Source organism: Pongo pygmaeus, chromosome 13 (assembly GCF_028885625.2).
Source record: "Pongo pygmaeus isolate AG05252 chromosome 13, NHGRI_mPonPyg2-v2.0_pri, whole genome shotgun sequence".
Classification (NCBI taxonomy): Eukaryota; Metazoa; Chordata; class Mammalia; order Primates; family Hominidae; genus Pongo; species Pongo pygmaeus.
This window is the reverse complement of record NC_072386.2, coordinates 117010599-117030366: the sequence shown is the minus strand read 5'-3', so window position 1 is coordinate 117030366 and position 19768 is coordinate 117010599. Positions and strand designations below refer to the sequence as shown.

The 19768-nt window shown below is 49.4% G+C and overlaps 1 protein-coding gene across 1 annotated transcript in view; it reads right to left on the bottom strand.

Moving 5' to 3' along the window:
• Window positions 1–19136, bottom strand: part of MVB12B (multivesicular body subunit 12B) — a 179359-nt gene extending 160223 nt beyond the window's left edge. Inside the window, exons 1-2 of the mRNA XM_054501910.2 lie at window positions 18903–19136; window positions 5301–5423 (exon numbers count right to left, since the gene is read on the bottom strand). Coding sequence (XP_054357885.1) covers window positions 5301–5423; window positions 18903–18983 — 204 coding nt within the window. The 5' untranslated portion in view covers window positions 18984–19136. The remainder of the gene's footprint in view (window positions 1–5300; window positions 5424–18902) is intronic.
• Between the last annotated feature and the right edge of the window lie 632 nt (window positions 19137–19768).

The window sequence follows — 19768 nt, the reverse complement described above, 5'->3', positions numbered from 1 at the left end:
AAATAAATAAATGAATGAGTAATGGTCAGAAAAAGTTTCACTAAGCGGCTATGTAACCTGGATTTTAAGGATGAGAAAAGTTTTACTTAAAAGTTGTGGGGGCTGGGTATAGGCATTTCCGAAACATGAAAAAAGAGGGTTTAAAGGTACAATGGTACAAAGTTCCTGCTTATTCTGGATGTGAGAAAGTGAGCCATTCAACGGGTCTGGAGAAAGGATGAGTAGAAGGAAGTGAGACTGTAAGATACACTGAAATCATGAAAGCCAAACCAAAGAATTTGGATTTTTATCCTATATGTGGTTATCAGAGAGACCTCCTGGGGAGTGGCTCCTTGCCTGCCACTGAAACCTATGCTTATTATCATCAGGCCTTTGCTCTTCTAGATATGCCCGAAGGTAGAAAGCACTCTTCAGGCAGGAACTCTGATGCAGGGCCCTCCAGGGAACTGGGGCCCACTAAAGCTTGAGAATCCCTTACCTGGACTTTCAGAAAGAGTCACGGAGCCTGAGGCTGATCTGTCACTTCAGGGTTACTTTGCCAGAAAGACTCCTGTGTGTTCTGTGTGTTGGGTGGGATTTCTCCATAAGAGAATGGAGGAGGTCTTAAATTGGAGTGAGAAAAAAGAATAAAATATCTCCTAGTCTCTCTAAGACCAGGACTCAGTTTAGCCTGGCTGCTAAGGTGTGGCACCTCTCAATGCTTTTCTGAGGTAGGCAAGACGAAGGCAGCCAACAGCAAGACACAGGGCTGGCTAGGAAGAGGTCTGAGCATGCACCTGGACCCCCACCACAGCTGTCAAGATCCTCTGAGTTTTAATATCTCACTCCCATTATCCCCAAAGTCCCAGAAAGGTCTCACTAAAAGTAAGTTTGGTCTCAGCTGTTCTATGGGAAGCCATATGCTATGCTTTCAATGTGCCCCCAATGTTCATGTGCTAGAAACTATCCCCAGTGCAACAGTGTTGAGAGATGGGACCTGTGAGAAGTGATTAGGTCCTGAGGGTTCTGTCCTCATGAATAGATTAACAGCCTTATCCCAGGAGTGGGTTCCTGATTAACGGATGTGTGTGGCCCCCTCCTGCTCACTCTCCCTCTCTTGCCCTTCCGACTTCCGCCATGGGATGATGCAGCAATGAGGCCCTTGCCAGATGCAGGCCCTTCACCTTAGACTTCCCAGCCTCCAGCCCTGTAAGAAATAAATCCTGCTCTTTATAAACTACTGAGTCTTAGGGATTGCGTTATGGCAGCACAAAAGGACTAAGACACCATGGAGGGCCACAGAGGAGGGGGAGATGCAGGGAGAGCGGTGTCCAACCCCTACACAGGCCAGAAAGGCCAGAGCAGCAGCTGCCAGGTGAGCAGGGAGCTGAACCCAGCCATGGGACAACCTTGCAGATGTCACCAACAAAAAAGGTGCCATGTGGTGGCAGGGGAGAAAGCTGGCACTGAAGAACTGTTAGCACCTTTGAGGCAGTCTCCTGGGAAAGGCTCCAACACCTAGCAGCCTTCCAGGTATGGAAGGAAGGGAATGATCAGTGATTTTTAGAAGCAGGATGCAAAGGGTTCATGCTGTCAGAATTATCTGGAAAGCTAGATCTGAAAGATAAATCATCTATAAGGACTTCCCTTCAAAGCACTTACCCCCAGCTTCATCTTTTATTTATTTGCAACCATCATTGCCTGTCTTCCCCTCCAGACTGTGTGCTTCACGAAGGCAGGAGCTGTGTGTGTTTTGCTCATCGCTGTTTCCCCATCTCCTAGCTGGCACATAGTAGGTACTCAAAAAATGGGGTGGATAGATAAACAATTTAAAATTAAAATGTTCTGGAGTGTTTGATTCGTCTCACTTTCTCCGTGTTGCTTTTTTTTTTTTTTTTTTTAACAAAGAGAAGTATATTTTCAAGGAAAGGAAGACATGTCCTTTATGGAAAAAGAGTCATCTCATAAATATAGTGTTGCAGCTTCAGTCTCTGAGTTGTTGGCCTTTATTTATGAATTAATTTATTTATTTAGAGACAGAGTCTCACTCTGTTGCCCAGGCTGGGGCACAGTGGCGCAATCTCGGCTCACTGCAACCTCCGCCTTCTGGGTTCAATCGATTGTCCTGCCTCAGTCTCATGAGTAGCTGGGATTACAGGCACGCACCACCACGCCCAGCTAATGTTTTGTATTTTTAGTAGAGATGGGGTTTCACCATGTTGGCCAGGCTGGTCTCGAACTCCTGACCTCAAGTGATCTGCCCACCTCGGCCTCCCAAAGTGCAGGGATTACAGGCATGAGCCACCATGCTTGGCCATAAGCATTTATTTAGAAAGGCAAAGGAATGTGGAAGAAAGGTAAAATGTGTGTTGCTGGAAACACACCCAACAATGATTCTCAGTAATGTCCAGCTTGATGCCCTTTAGACACTGCAACATCCCAGAGTGGCTTGTAAATCAAAGGTTACATTCTGCACACAGGTATTGTAGCAGGAAGTGCTTCTTATAGCATTACAATTCTTTGAAAACTGACCATCCACCCAGGATAAAACAGCATGCACTACCTTTGGCAAACACTAGTCATCTATGATATATAGTCACTACTCCGGGCACGTGGCATCACAAAGATGCACGAGACTCACCCCAACTCTGACTGCAAGGGGAGAGAAGCACCAGTCACTCCCAGATAGTGTGGGTGCAGAACAGAAAAGCGAGGCTCTTTCAGAGAGGACTGCAGACATCGAAACAATAAATTGAGAAGTTTAGCAAATAATCCCCAGACCCCTAGCCTAAGAAGGCTCCCCTGACCCAGAGAGAAGGGAAGTTATTGAATTAAATTTTTATAAATGAACATTTGGCACCTTTTACCTCAAGCAGCAATGGGACCTAAGCTCATTTTAAAGCAGTTGTGCTACTCAGGGTCACCAGTCCATCTGGTGCCTAACTCGCAGGGCTGCGTGGTGGCAGTACTTAACGGGCTCTGCGCGCAGGGAGAAATTAATCCTACAGCAGCTACAACAGACAGAAAGAGGTCTCGGCCCAATCCGCAGCAGGGCTTCCTCATCTGCTGGAGTTCTGTCTAAGCATCTCTGCAGCCTAGCCACCACAGAGCGCCTTGCACTTTGGTTTGGATGTTGACTTAATATGAAACTCCAGATAAAAGGAATGAGAAGTCTCTCTTCTCACCATGCCCTCCCCGCCTTCCTTGAACTTGGGGCCAGACCTCTGGGGAACGAGACGTTTATCTGCACACAGTCCAGAGGCCAGTACCACGAGGGGACTCCCACCTCTCTCCCTGTTAGGGCTTTCAGAGGGAGCCCAGGCAGTCTCCACCTCGGCCGTGCAGAGCTGGGTAATTACCGGGCAGATGAGCTCAAGCCCCTTGCCCTGCTCACCTCCCACTAAAATGCATGGCACAGCACAATCATGAAATGTGCTTATTAATTTTACTCATTTGACACTGCGCTCTTCTGCCCTGAGCTAGATGTTAGGAGAAAATGATAGGGATAGATTCTGCTCCTGTCAGACTTACCAAGACTTCCAGAAAACCAAACTATCAAAGGCCATCTGCCACCCACTAGCCAAGCAAGCAGGATGACCCTAAATGTACAAACGGAATGCTAAAGATACAGATCAACAAAAGAGGGCATGGGAAGATGGGGAGACCCCTGCCCTGGGCTCAAGCTCCCTGCGAGTTCTCCTAGGAGAGCGACCCCTGAGCCCATCCTCTCCCACAGCGGGAACTCCCAGTTCCTGCCTTGATTCATGACTTGCTGCTTCATCCCTAATTCATCAAAAGACACTTTGGCTTCTCAAATCAGGAACATTTTTATTATCTTCCCCCAGAGTTTTGTGGCACAAAGCCATACCTAATGATTCTATTTTATGGAAAGTTATACATTCAAACCATGCTTTGAAGTCAAGCAGCAGGTAAGACTGAAATGTTTGTCAGAAAAGTTTCCTTCACTTTTTCACTTTTAAAATGTTTATGAGCTTTCAAACAGTTAGAGAAGGGATGTGTAGCATTTGAACAGGCTCCTCCTTCCTTACCCAGGACCCAGCACTGGCTGACCCAGTACAGATCTGCCTTGACCACTGCAGTTCTCAATGGGGGCTGATTCTGCCCAGCCACCCCCTGCTCCTGGAGACATCTGGCTATGTTTGGTGACATTTTGGGTTGTCACCACTGGGGGAGGAGGGACAAGTGCTACTGGTATTCACTAAGGAGAGGCCAGGAATGCTGCGAAACATCATAGGATGCACAGGAAAACACATAGCAAAGAACTATCGGATTGTCTTGCCCTAAATGTCAACAGTGCCAAAGTTGGGAAACGCTGCCTTGGGGCTTCTTCTGCTGGACCAGGCATCGCATTCTCCTCACGGCAGGACATCAGAGACTATTCTAATTGCTGTGGGAGGTTTTCAGTGTTGGCTAATGAGATTCGTGTTCTTTCACTCTTATGCATTCTTGGTACACATTTTCAGTGAATAAGAACAAAACGTCACAAACAAAGTGAGGAAAGTAAACATAAACCACCTTAGAATCTCACAACACATGATAATATCCACTGTTAATTAAACCCTCCTAACATTCCTCTGTACTTTGCAAGCTCCACCCGAATCAGAATTTACCTACTGAAACAACAAAAGAACCAGTTCCAATCATCAGGACTACTGAACACCAGCACAGATGTCTGCTGAAAAGCAAGGAAAGTTCTCCACTAAATTGTGGTGGTGCGGTCAGCCACAGCACTGGACTTGGAGGGGGTCTGGTCCTGATGATTCACCATATCCAAGGACTGGGACTCTGTTACTTCAATTCTCAGAGCGTGGGTTCTCTAATCAGCAAAGAGGCGATACAGCTACTTGCCCTCCCAGCCTTCCAAAAGCCCAAGAGAGCTAAATGAGTTCATGGGTAGGAAACATTTTAAACTGTAAAGAGCTACACAGATGTAGGACAATGCCTTTACAATATTTACACATGCATGACAATATACGACAACCACCAGGAGTCGTTCATAGACTCTGAATCCTTTTCATGAAATGTCACAACCAGAAGTTGAAAATCAATGAATCTAACTCCTTAATTTTACAAATGAAAGGTGAAAATGACCATCGCAGAGGTGGTCAAGGCCAGGAAATGGCCCAGATGGGCTCAGGTCTTCTGACTCCCAAACCAGGATGCTCTCCACGCCCTCCCTTGATTAAGTTCCTAGAGGGAAGAAGCACATCTTACACACAAGGGCCAGAGGGTCTTGGACACAGGAGATAAATACTTGTAGAATCAGTGAGCAAAATGTACAAACTAGTATCTTGACTTACTACGTCATAGCCTGTCGGGGCTCGGTTCCGAGAAGCCACCACCCCGACTCCCGTGATGGGATCCATTGACGTTTCTGGCAAGGCTTCTGAGAGGTCTTTGACTTCAGGCATGGTGGACTGGTCCTGGTTCAGCAAAGGAAAAAGAAAACACAAAATTCAAACATAGCATTTATGTGAATAATATAAAGTCTCAAACAGAACCAGAATCTTGGGGCAAATACCCTGAGGTTCACATACCTGTACTGGTTGAATGAGTCCTGACCCTATGTGACCCTTTCCCCAGGTCAAGAATTCAAATCACCTCTGTTTCCCACTCTTCTCAAGTTAGCTTTGAACACTGAGCTAAGATGAGAGCTTGTCTCTACTCTCAGGAGGTGAGTTTGACTCAAACCCAAGAGCATGTCATTCTTAACTCCGCCATCCAGCTGCTTGATTTCTGAACAGATACCAGTAGCTGCTCTGAAGACATGTCAGACACGGTTAAGCCTAACAACACCTTTCCTCTCTCTCCCTTGCAATCTCTCCTATGGAGGCCTAGACTTCCAAACCCACAGCCAAGGTTAGGCCTTCAGCATGCAGAGCTTTGCAAAGAAGCAAGGAATGTTGCAAACATAGAAATAAGTGTTCTGGGCTCGGGTGAAGGAATGATGTTGGAGTCCAGGCTCCATGACTGACTAGCTGGTGACTTTGAGTAAGCAATTTAACCTCCTGGACTCTTCACTTTCTCAGCTATAAAACGAGGTTATGATACTGACCCTTGCAGAGCTGCTGTGAGGACCAAGAGAGTCAAAGAGAGTGGATGTAAATGAAAGGCCTGGAGAGGTCCCTGGTACACCGTAGGTGCTCAAAAAAAGCACATAAAACTGGTGGGGTTTGGGACACACAAGTCCAGGTAACTGGCCAGAAATGTGATAGGTGTCACTCCATAGGGGACTGGCAGATCCCTTTGTTGTGTTTTACCCTCGGGTCATGTGGGCACTTACTCAAAGCCAAATACTAACAATGATCATAATTCTTGCTGGGCACTTTGAGAGAAAGGGAGGGAAAATGGAATTATTATTCTGCTGCTGACTGCCTCTTGATGTGACCAGAGGAGACAGGTAGAATATAGAGAGCACTGGGTCTGGGCAGCTGGAGTGGCAGTGCACCAGAAAGCAAATAAAAGAGGCAACACCATATGTAAATGAACCTAAGTACTTTTAAAAGGACAAGCAGTGAAAAAGAGCAAGTCAAATTCCACCTCCTTCTGCAGCAATCAAACTCCACTGGCTGTAGGTCTGCCAGATCTCTCAAGGCTGGTTACTGCTTCTAACACAAACCAAACACCCTACCTCACTAAGCAGGCAGGAGGAATATTCTTGCTTCTAGCCTAGAATCAGAAAAGGCAGAGGCCATTAAAAATGACTGCAGCCTCCTAAATAGGAACAATCAAAATGCTGTACGCAAGTCTCCCATGAAGTCAGTGGAATCCACAAAAAGCTCTGGAAACAGACTTGTCAATGCAATGGAGCTGAGTCCTCGATCAAGGCTAGGAAGTGCCTGGCACAGCTGCAGTCTCCTCTTCTGTTTACAATAAAGCTTAACAAAGTTATGCTTTACCTAATTCTTCTGAAAATAAGCTTCTAAACGGCCAGGGCAGGGGGTATCACACTGCATCACTGCATCATTTTCTATTTTCAAGTTTCATTTACCAGGCAGGTTTATCTGCATAAAACACAGGGCTTAGAGCTTCCTGCACACAGTAGGCACTAAGTAAATATTTATTGAGTGAATACACATGCATGTCCCCAATAAAGGTTTAGAATTAAATATCTGCACCTGCAGATCCAGAGCAGGCACTGATCAAAAGGGCTCAGCACTTGAAAAATCCCGTAGTATTGGTAACATGAAAATCACATGGCTGCAGTTTGCAAAATATTGGTACCTGCTGTTGGTTACCAAGAATGCTTTGCAATTAACAACTCATTAACAGAATGTACGAATTCTGCCAGTGCTAAAATATCACGCTGTGAATTTAATAAAGAACATGTGAGGTAAGTTTTTTTTTTTTTTTAAGATAGTATGGCCTCTACTATCAGAGAGAGAGAAAAGAAAGTGACAAAGAAAAAGGAGGAGAGAGGGAAGTGGGGGTAAGCATGAATAAGCAGTATCTTATTTGCTGGTGGATTCATTGCCACATCCCCTGGTCACAATATCCTCCCCGGTACGATGATGACAATGGCCCTCTGCCTGGAGCCCGCTCTCAACAGCAGGAGGGTCACCAGGCCCTGGAAGAAGCCATGCTGCTCCCACAATGCCCTGCGGCGGCCCAGGAGAAGGTTCAAAGATGGCTGCGGGCGGCCCCCGGCTGAGGCAGACAAAGGAGCCGGGCCTGGCCTGCCAGAGGGCCCTGCAGAGCTGCGCGCAGAGCATCTCCAACGCCAGCAGTTCTCTCTCCTTCCCCCCAGCTGCTGTGCCCCGGACGGAGGCGGCCTTTGTGAAATATGGACAAATGGCTCCAGGCCGCGAGGGCTGTGGTCGACTCATGGAGGAAGCGCCATCACCAGCCAAGGCAGCTTTTAATGAGAAACGCCCAAGATATCCATGGCAGGGGCCATCACTCAAAGCCGCTTGCCCTGAATTACATATTTTCTGACTGCAAATTACTTTTAACTGCATCTCTACCGGCACTTCAATTGACCTTCCTAACAAAAGGCCATTTATTAACTAGCGCTCCACATTTCCCAGGCCGCGTGGAGCCTCAAGCCAGGAAGGATGGCCCCGTGGCTAAGGACTCGAGGAGGCCATTCATGCGGGCCCTCTCACATCAAATCCGGAGGCCTACTTGCAACAACTCCAGGTTGTATCAACAGCTCCTCATCCAGCATCCATCTGTATCTCAAAGTCCAAACTGTCCGCAAAACACACTAACAGGTCTGCTGCATTTGAACAGCGCTTTGCAGCTCTCAAGAAGCTTTCTCAGGCTCCTTCCCAGCTGAAGCTCACATCAAACCTGGGAGGTGGCCGGGTCACCTTCCAGGAATGGGACGACTGGTCTTCCTCCCTAGATCTGGTCTGTTTTCTATTGTACTCGGCAGAGAGGCACCAACATCCCATCCAATTGAGAAAGCAGTTTCAACACTAATTATATTTTAAAATGCCAAAGCTTTTCTTTCTCTAGCCACAGCTCAATAAGTCAAGCAAGGGGGAAAAAAGTACAGAAGGATAAAAGTAACGTGGGATTAATTTTCGTCACACCTCAGTTTCAAGATTCAACATTCCCCTCATAAATAATTTACAACAATAAAAATGAGCTAAGGTCATGTTTGTGTAGGATGGAGGTAAATTTAGGCCTAATGAGGGAGATCCGAGCATCGTACAGGAGGGAATAGGTTGATCTATGGCACGGTGCGAGCAGGATCGACAGCTCACAGGGGCTCCATTACCAACTGGAAGTTGCAGGGCCAATCCGGAGGAGGGGGAAGCAAAATGGGGAAACTTGTGCCATCCCAGCTGTGGCTGCGAGGAAGGTCTCTATAGGGAACTCCCAAAGTTGACCTAGTGTTTTGGATGACAAGACAAATGTTGAGATTTTTCAGAACTATAGGATTGGGCCAATCTAAGTCTATTCTCAATACATGCTGGGTAACGAATAAAGGTGGTAGGATGCCAGGGACTCAGATTGGACCTTGAGCAGGTCCTCTTACTTTCACCTCACAGGTCATCAGGTCCCAGATGGTTCCATTCTGACCTCTCCCCTGAGCGGGCATACAGCCTCTGTGAGATCATTTCCAAGGCTGGGGGCTGCAGAGCCTCGGTTCAGGCAGCGTTGTCTGCCCCGAGAGGCTCCCTCGGCAAGGCAGGAGAGTAGTGTGTGTGTGTGCGTGTGTGCACACACGTACATGTATGTGCGCCCACATGTGTACGGAATGGGTAAGCTGGGGAGGGTTAAGGTGAAGTGTTTTCCAAGCTAGGAGGATTTTTTCCACCATGCCATACTCAAAGAGCACCATGCAAACCACACAACAAAGCCAGGAGCAAGCCTGCTTCCAGCTTCTGCCTGCAGTGCTGCAGATAGCGCTTGGGGAGGCCCCAGCTTCCGGCACTGCAGCACCTAGCCAAGGCTGTCATCCCAGGTTCACGGAGAAATGAACTTTAACGATAAAGACCCTTCATACAGACGGCACACTGCTCCCTTGTAGCTGATCAAAGAATTACTACAACAGTGTGCTTAATCCCTGAAAGTCAGCAGTGCTGGGCTTAACTGATGCTGAACATTGTTTCGGAATCAAAGGCGTGCCTCCCGGCCCCAGTCTGGGAGAAAACTGAGCTACTGTATCACAGTTGAAAACTCAGGGGAACTTTGATATCATCTCTGTTTAATTTCCATGGCCCTCCTGAGCCTGGGGTTTATCTCGTTTTATCAACTCCTGTACTGAAATCAAAACCCAACTAACAAAGCTCAGACCTCTCTCCACCCAGGCCCTTCCAGCGGCGGGTTGTGGGCCGAGGAGTTTAAAGTGCTTTCAGGGAGCAACAACTGCAGGGGGCAGGGGGCGCTGCCTTCAAAGCAGGTGCCCTGGGCAGTGGGCCCACATTCCAGCCTCCCGCCATCTTGGCCTCCTGCCGTGGTGAGGCCGGCTCAGAAGCGGCGCCAGCCAGCGCTGCTGGTCAGGGCTGAAGGCATGACTGGCATACAACTTTTGAGGAGAGTAATTTCAAAGTATTAAAGGGGGGCAGAATAAATTGGGCTACTGTAATTGAAATGATAAAACCAGTGGCTTAATTACATCCCTACAGAAGGGCAAACCTGTGATCAGCTTGCTTGAAATCTAAAGTCAAGGGCACCAAAGACAAAAACTGCCTGCTCACATATACCAGCTTACAGGGCTGAGGAAGGGAAAAGAATAAACATTTCATTCGCTGTAGGAAACGCCACAAGAGCAGGTAGCTGCTGGAAATGGGTTGTCCCCCAGTAAAAGCTGCTGCTCCGGTCTTCGTTAAAAGGGTCTTTGCCTGTTTCCCATTGGCAGCGATGGTCTGTAGGAATCCATGTCCACCTCTGGTGCCCCGGGATTACTGACACCTTTCTGCTGGCAAATTGCAAGCAAGGGACAGAAGGACAGGCAAGGGACTGCCTGTCCCCAAGGAGGGAACCTGTGGCCAGGTCTCACCAATGCACACCACACACACAAACCCAGCCACCTCCTTACAGAAAGGTGCAGAGACCTACCTCCTCAGAAGGCTGAGAGCTGAGGCCAGTGTCCATGCTGTGCCCAGTTAAATGGGCAGCTGGCTTTGGGGCCACCCGTGGGGGACAGTGCACAGACTGAGAGGCTGTCACTGTGGAGCCTCAGGATGGCATCCTGACGCCTTCTGAACTTTGGACAGATTACCTGGTGACCAGTCAGGGTCAAATCATTCTGACAAATGCTGCTGGACATAGTCAGGTGGCAACAAATCACTGGCTGCTAGGAGGGCTGCTAAGTTGTTGGGCAACTAAGGCAAATATTTTTCTAAGCTTTCCTAGATCGCAAAGAATTTTCCAGCTAGGGAACTAACAATTGTGAGCACTTCCTTTTCCCTCTAACAGAAGAATCCAGTGTATGCGCATGTGTATTCAATCTGCCTTATGCTTAGATTTCTATTAACTATTTGATTACCAAACATAGATTTTGCATAAACCCCATGAGGCAGGACTAGGGTTCAGATTGCTGCAACCCTTATGGTGCAATGGTAGGTTCCAGGATTCACTTTCCAAAAATAAATTCAAGATCAAGTTCTATAGCACTACCCTGGCCAAAGCCCTGCCCCGGCCAAAGCCCTGCCCCACACAGGCCTGACTGTGCACAAACCAGGGAACATTACTGAAGGGTAGGGCATACTCCAGTACACTGTGGGTACCACCTGCTTGCCCATGATTACTGCAAATGAGGGTAGTCCATGTCCACTCCCATCAGGTCTTGCTGGGTGGTGTCATATTGTCCCCTGTAGAGAAGGAGAAAAAAAGGACCCCAACAGAATGCAGATGCCTACAAATGAAACCATCCTGGAGGCCCCAAAAGCAATGGTTCCTGAGTGTTTGGTGATAGGAGTCACAGCTTGCCCTGATGGGTACGGTGCTCACAGAGTAAAGACACTAATATAATTTCAGTGCCAGGCAAATGGGGGCCCCTGCCAGAATCATCAGAACACCTGTCTTCAGGCCAGCCAGGCCACCACACCCCTCTCTGACTTTCACATGGGTCTTGAGAAATTTTTTTCATATATTTGGTCATCTAATCATTCTACCCATATGCTAATGACTTCCAAAATACCTCAAGCCCAGGCTTCTATCCCCAGACTCAGAGGTGTCTGTCTCGTGTCTTTGCCCACATGGCTCAGGAATACCTCAAATTCAGCTGACCTTGCCATCTTCCCCCTGAAGCATCCTCCTACATTCCCGGTCCCTAAGGGGGCCTGGCGTGTGAACAGTGAGTCCACAGATGAACACGGAGCCACTTGGGCTAAGCACTGAGGCTACAGTAATGAGATGGAAAGTCCACATTCTGGAGTGGAAGTTATCCAACTTTAGCATGTGCAAAAATCACCAGGAAAGGTTGTTAAAATGGACATTCCTGAACCCCACCCCCGAGATACTGATTCAGTAGGCCTGAGCTGGTCTAAGAACATGCATTTCTAACAAGTTCCCAGCTGATACTAAAACAGCTGGTCTACAGTCCAAAATTTAAGTACAAGAGAGCAGGTATTCATCAGGTATTTGATAAATGAATGAATGGATGGATGGATGGATGGAATGAACCTAAAGGCAATCTTCCATGGAGAAAAGCCTCAGAATCAGCCCTCCAGTCTCCCCCTCCTTCCTCTTGACAGTTCAGCCAAGGGCACCAGGTTCCTCCCCTGCAGACACCCACCCCACCATTTAAAACCAGGGTCACACATGGGTGTGGTGGCTCACACCTGTAATCCCAGCACTTTGAGAGGCCAAGGCGGGCGGATCACTAGGGTCAGGAGTTTGAGACCAGCTTGGCCAACATGGCAAAACCGCATCTCTACTAAAAATACAAAAATTAGCCGGGTGTGGTGGTGGGTGTCTGTAATCCCAGCTACTCGAGAGGGTGAGGCACAAGAATCGCTTAAACCCAGGAGGTGGAGGTTGCAGTGAGCTGAGATGGTGCCACTGCACTCCAGCCTGGGTGACAGAGCCAGACCCCATCTCAAAAAAATAAATAAATAAGTAAATAAATAAAACCAGGGTCATGGTCAGGCACAGTGGCTCACGCCTGTAATCCCAGCACTTTAGGAGTCCGAGGTGGATGGATCACAAGGTCAGGAGTTCGAGACCAGCCTGGCCCATATGGTGAAATCCTGTCTTTACTAAAAATACAAAAATTAGCCAGGCATGGTGGCACGCACCTGTAGTCTCACCTACTCGGGAGGCTGAGGCAGAAGAATCACTTGAACCTGGGTGGCGAAGGTTGCAGCGAGCCAAGATTGCACCACTGCACTCCAGCCTGGATGACAGAGTGAGAGTCTGTCTCAAAAAAAAACAAAACAAAACACCAGGGTCACATCTTCCATTCCCCTCAAACCTTCTCCAATTGCCCAGCCAGACAGGTGCCACCACTCAGAATCCTGACATCATGCAAGCACGTAGTCTTAGCACACGAATGTGCACACATGCACTCGTGCACACGTACACATACACACACAGCCTTTCCTCTCAGAAGGCTAGAACATGCTTTCCCTAGCAGACCGTAAGTTACTCAAAAGTGTGTTATGTCCACCACAATGCCCAGCTCATGGTGGGTGCTCAATAAATGGATTATGAATGAATGGGGGAAGGATAAACAAACAAAATTCCTATCCTCTCAAAATTGCCAAGTTTCACTGGATTAAGGAAGGCACATAAAGGGGAGAGGGCATATAAAGGGGTGGGGACACATAAAGGGGCAGGGGCACATAAAGGGGCAGGGGAACAGCAGAGCTGTCAGACCCCTTCCAGTGAAAGCCCGGGGTCTGAGGTCACTGATGCCTCCATACAGGACACACACCATGACCCCAGGGGGGAGCCACTTGCAGAGGAGAGGGGAAGGGGCTGCAGCACTTCCAGGGAGTTCCAGATTTAGATCTAACTCAGTGCAGCCAGGCTGGATGTGGGCCTGTCAGGGGCCAGTGGGTGCCCAGGCTGGCTGCAGGAAGAATGCCCCGGAGAGCTTGTAGAAGCACAGCTTTCCCATTCCCTATCCTCAGGTTCTCATTTAATTGGTTCAGGCTGGGACTGAGACTGAAGAGTGCACAGACAAGGAGAAGCTCCACAGTGCTGGGTGATAGAGCAATGAATAAGACATGGAGCTCACGGGCTGTGGGAAATATCCCAAGAGAGAGGGACTGCAAAAGAGGGGACTCTTCCTTCCGCCTGGTGAGGCAGGGAAAGGTGAGCAAAGAACTGGCCTCCCTGAAAGATGGGGGTGTGTGGAGTGGTGAAAGTCTTGCAAGCAGAAGACACAGCCTCAACAAAGGCACCATGGTGTGAACACACAGGGACTGCTCGGGGAACTGCGAGGAGCAGATGGGCTCTGAAACAAGCTTATAAAATGCTTAAGAAAACAAATAAACAAAACACCATCAAACTGAACTAAAAAACCTGTCTGCACTTCTCTGCTGTTTCTAAGATCTAAGCAATGATGTTGAGCTACAGGAAGGGGCACCCCAGTGGTCTAACGGAAGAGATTCCCAGGCCTTCCGTTCATACTTCCCCACCTGCAACTGAACATTTCTCCAACCAACGCCCCTTCCTTCAGACCTCCATGGGGCCTCCTTATGCTATTAGTTCCAAGGGGGGAACGTCAGGCAGAGCAGATGAATGGAAGGGGTGCCCCCTTTGGAGTCCAAGGGACCCGAGCTTGAATTCCAGCTCTGACACTTACTGTATAACCTTAGGCAAGTTAAACTAAACTGGGCCTGAGTTTCCATCCCTATAAAACCGGAATAGCAAATAATATTGTTTCGACAGGGTTATAATGTGTAGAAAGCATCAAGAATTTGCAGCAAAAGGCAATCAACAGAGTAAAAAGGCAACCTATGGAATGGGAGGAAATATTTGCAAATCATGTATCTGATGAGCAGTTAATATGTGAGTCTATAAAAAACTCCTACAACTCAACAACAAAAAAACAAATACCTTAATTTAAAAATGGGCAAAGGACTTGAATAACAAATCTTTCCAAAGACAATATACGAATAGCCAACCAGCACCCAAAAAGATGCTCAACATCACTTGCCACTAGGGAAATGCAAATCCAAACAACATCTCACCTTATACTCATTACGATGGCTACTACCAAAAACAAACACACATACAAACAAAATAACTGTTCGCAAGCATATGAAGAGATTGGAAACTTTGACACACTGCTGGTGGGAACGTAAAATGGCACAGCCACTATTTTATGGAAAACAGTGTGATGGTTCTTCAGAAAATTATAAATAGAATTACCATATGATCCAGCAATTCCACTTCTGGGTATCTACACAAAAGAATTTAAATCAGGGTCTCAAAGAGAATTGTAGACCCATGTTCAGAGCAACATTATTCACAACAGCCAAAAGATAGAAGCAACCCAAGCATCCATCTATGGATGAATGAACAAAATATGGTCCACACATTCAATGGAGTATTATTCAGCCTTAAAAAGGAAGGAAATTCTGAAATATGCTACAACATGATGAACGTTGAGGACAGTATGCTAAACTAAATAAGCCAGTCATAAAAAGACAAATACTGTATGATCCACTTCTATGAATACCTAGGGTAGTCAAACTCACAGAAACACAAAGCAGAATGGTGGTTGCCAGGGGTGAGGAAAGGGGGAAATGGAAAGTTGTTTTATGAGCACAGAGTTTCAGTTTTGCAAGATGAAAAGTTCTGGAGCTTAGTTGCGCCACGGTGTGAATGTGCATAATGCCACCGATCCGTGCACTTAAAAATGAGTAGGATGGTCAATTTTATGTTATGTGTATTTAACACTTTTTTAGAAAGCATCAAGAACTGTAGGTCTCTAATTTCAGTAAGTAGAAGTATAACCCAAGGTGTCTGTTAAGCCTGCAGATTCCAGGTCCTGTTCCCCAGAGATTCTGATTCAATAAAGTCTGAGTATGAGATCCTAGAATCTGCATTTTCATCAACACCACAGGCATATTTAGTGCATTACAAACTCATTTATTTCTCTCTTCTAAAGGATCAGGGGATATTCTTTTGAATATTCTGCTCTGATTAGAATCTGTTTTTTTTAAGAGTGTGTGTGTGTGTGTGTGTGTGTGTGTGTGTAAAGAAAGAAAGAACAAACTCGTGTTGACTCCTGCCACAGGTCCAACAAGATGGCCCTCCAGTCCTAAGGAAAGTATGAGCTACAAAGCTACTATGTGCAACCCCTGGGCTCTAGGCCCACAGGGCTCTCACATCTCTTCCTGGACAAGTTCTGCATCTAGCCAGAAGCGTGTCAAGTAAACCAAATGCATGTCCACAGGATGTCCCCAACAAGGGAGGTAATGTCAAGCACACTCTGCAGTGGCTTTGCCTCCCAGGCAGCTGGAGACAGGAGACCTGACTCTGGCAAACCCACTGCAACTAGTGCAGACGGCGCAGGGAAGCCACGATTCCCTAGGGCAGCCCAGCAAGCAGAAGGCCAAGGAGAGCCGGGGTTGGAGGGAGTGGGTTGGGGAAATGCTGGCCAGGGTGGGCCTCGGTGAGAGCCAGAGCAGCCTGGGGAGAAGGAGCTCATTCAAGAAACCCAGGCCTCCCCTCCACAACCCAACCTGCAAAGGAGGCTCTGCAACACAGTGTGCTCAGCCTAACCACATCCAGCCATGTAGTCATTTGTTACCTTCATCATCATAACAGCACCTTCGACTTTTCCCATGCTTGACTCCAGCACCATCATTATTTTGCAGTGTGGCAAGGGTGTCTCCCTTTGAGTATGGAGCACTTCCGGCAAACTCAGACAGAGGGGCCTATGCCATTTGGATTCTGATCCCCCCAGAAGAAGATCCTCCATGAAATGGATAGAGACTACACTTCTCCCTTACCCCTTCCAAGGCCCTGAGAGGGCATCCAGCAGTGTGCTCACATGGTGGCGTGGTTCTGTAACATGTACAAACACAGGATATTCTTGTGTTCTTTTTCTTAAAGCTCTCCCTGCAACAAATTGGATAAACATCGGACCTGAAAAAAACACCACAATCTGCTGCTGGATGCTGAATCGCACTTAAATTTCATGAGGACCACCACCTCCTGCAGTGCCAAGTGCAGTCACATACATTAGCTCCTTCAGCCCTTCTTGACTGATTAGCTTTATGGGGTAGGCTTTGTTCTTAAGACACTTTTACATTACGGAAATGGGGATTCAGAAAGGTTCTGTGACTCGCCTAGGGTCACCTGGGGTCCGGGAGGTAGCCCGAGAGTCAAACTCAAGCTCCTAAATCCAAGTCCAGTGTTCTTTCTACTATACCATCACTTCCTGGTTGTCCTGTTAAAGACTAAATAATAGGCCAGGTGTGGTGGCTCATGCCTGTAATCCTAGGAATTTGGGAGGCCAAGGTGGGAGGATGACTTAAGCTCTGGTGTTCAAGACCAGCTTGGGCAACATAGCAAGACCCCATCTCTACTAAAAATAATAAAAATCTAAAAAACAGCCGAGCGTGGTGGCAGGCACCTATACTTGGGAGGCTGAGGTGGGAGAATCGCTTGAGCCCAGGAGTTCAAGGCTGCAGTGAGCCATGATGGTGCCACTGCACTGCAGCCTGAGTGACAGTGAGACCCTGTCTCAAAAGCAAACAGGCAAAAACCAAAAAAAAATCAGACAGAAAGAAACTCTAAAAATAAATAAATAAGCTACTCCTCTCATTCATCCGTTAACAAACCTCTCATAATGACCCCTACCGTTTACTGACTTCTTGCCACATAGCAGGCACTGAGCTAGACTTTTCTTGCAAAATTTCATTTACATCACGCCATAATCCCATGAGATGAATACTACCATTAGTTTCACTCTACAGATGAGGAAACTGAAACTCAGAAAAGTTCAATAATTTGTCCAGGAGCACAAAGTAAGTAGGAAAGCCATGACTTAAGCTAAGGGCTAATTCTAAACTCCCTGCACATAACCATGGCACAACATTCCAGTTGGAAGTGGTAAAAGGTCCCTAGCAGGATGGAGACAGGGCAAGGAAAATGCCTTGAACCTAAATTAGGAGTGTGACCTAAAGCCTAGAAGGAAGGAATGAAAAATGTGGATTACAGAAGATAAGTTTAGGTTTAAATGAACCAGTAATCGCCACATCAACTGCTTCCCATGGGGCTTGAAGCCCGGGTCCCAAGCAGAAGCCTCATCTCTCTGAGGCCCTATTTAAAGACTCTGAGCGTGGTACAGTATCTCCAAGGACCCCACATGATTTCTAACAAGCAAGAAAGGTGTCACCATCTACTGTAACTAAACATCCTGGCACACTGAGTTTTTGAGTTAGTCAAGGCTTCACAGAGCGTATCTTTTAACTTTCTAAGCTTTCCTGGTGCCGCTGATAAGATTTCCTAGCCCTGTTAAAACGAGATGAGATCCAGCCAGCTGTCGAGAAATGTACAATGAGATTATACTGAGGAGGAACCACGAGAGACAAAGGCCCCTAAGAGGAGCTGGTCTGCTGTCTGCTTTTGTGACAGCAATCGGAGTGGGCTCTGGTTCTTGGGTGGGGGCAGGGAGCAGGGAAGGGGCAACCACCATTTGCCTTTTGCCCTCCTGTGGTCTTGCTCAGTGCCTCGTGCAAGAGGTGTTGAGGGGCAGGGAACAGAAGAGTCTCATCTTTCATGGTGAGAAGGGCTGCTGATTTAGAACAGTTGTGTGTTGGTAACAAAGAGGACAAAAGATGCTCTTGGGTCTACCCCATTCCCTGGTGCCTGCCTCTGAGGATGTGATGTCCCCTGGTGCCATGCCTCAGCTCTTGTCCCAGCCCCTGCTCCTCCCGTCTTGCTGGTGCTGGAGTCACTGTAGGGTGCTCGACGTGCCCACCATGTTCCTGGATGGGTGCTCTGGGTCTCAGGTACCCAGGCTGGGCATGTCACCTTGCAGACAGGTGCCCGAGGGTTTAGGTGTGCTCTCTGCTGTGCCCAGGTCACAGAGGCAGTAATGCCCCTGGGGCAGGTGCACGTTGGTCTGCACCCACGTGACCACAGAGAGCAGGACCCCAGGCCAGGCCGGTCAAACGATTGACTGTCCCCAGTCTGTGCCCAGGTGGGCCACCTCCCTCTCACGCGGGCAGAGGTGGCTCTCGGCGCCCCTCACCTGCCCGGGCCTTGGGGGCGCTGCTGGCACTCGGGTCCCCCAGCTTCTCCCGCCTCTCGCCGCCAGGCCGAGCCCGGGCACCGGCAGCCGCGGCGCGCTCGGGGCTCTGCAAAGGCCGCCCGGGCCTGTCCCCGCCGCGGGCCGGGCACGGAGCCCGCAGGCCTCGGCGCGGCCCGGCTCCTCCCGTCCGCCCGCCCCTCGGCCCGGGGCCCGCGCCCGCCCGCCCGCCCTCCCGGCTGCAGGGCAGGCTCTGCCGAGCCTCCGCGGCGCCCGGGCCTCACTTAACTGTTCCCCGCTGGGGCGGCGGCGGCGGTGGCTGCGGCGGCGGCGGGTCCCGGCTCCGTCTCACGCAGAAGCAGCTTCTCATCGCCCGGGCGGCGCGGGAGGGGCCGGGCCCGGGGCCCAGGCGGCAGGAGCCGGCGCCGCAGCTCGAGCGCGAGCCTCACCGGGAGCGGCGGCGGCGGCGGCGGCGGAGGGGCGGGGCGCGGCCTGGCGGCGGCGGCGACAACGGCAGTGGCGGCGGCGGCGGCGGCGGCGGCGGCGGCTCCCTCCGCGGGCCGCGGCGGCGGGCCGGGCTCCGGGCCTCCCGGCGCTGGCGCTGGCTCAGGATCGGGGGAGGCGCCCGGCGCCCGAGGCTGGCTCGGGCGGGAGGAGGGAGAGGGAGCCCTGGCGTCCCAAGCCCTCGCCGCCGCCCCGGCCGGCACCCCGCCTCCCCAGCCTCCCCCTCGGCCCAGCCCGTCAGCCGCAGGCAGGGCCCCGGTGCGCCCACCCAGGCCTCCCCGAGCCCGCCGGCGACCCCAGTCCAGCCTCAGGCCCCCGGGAACCCCCGGCCTCTGGAGCCTGGGGCGTCGATGGTCCCCGCCCCCAGGCTGGTCTTTTCCAGGGACCCTCAGCCCGCTTAGCTCTCGTAGGCCTCGCTGTACGCAAGACCAGTCTTCCGCCCGGCTGCAGATCCCTGGAAGCCCCCAGGCCCTCAGGCTAGAAGTTGGCCCCTTCTAAGGACTCTCCGCCCACCCAGCCATTTTAGGCTTCACTGAACCCTAGAATCCTTCAGCTCATCTTCCCCCACCCCGCAGCTCACCTAAGGTGAGCTCAGCCAGTCGTCTCAAACTAACCCCAATTTCCTAGCAATTCTCAGGCCTCCCCTTATGT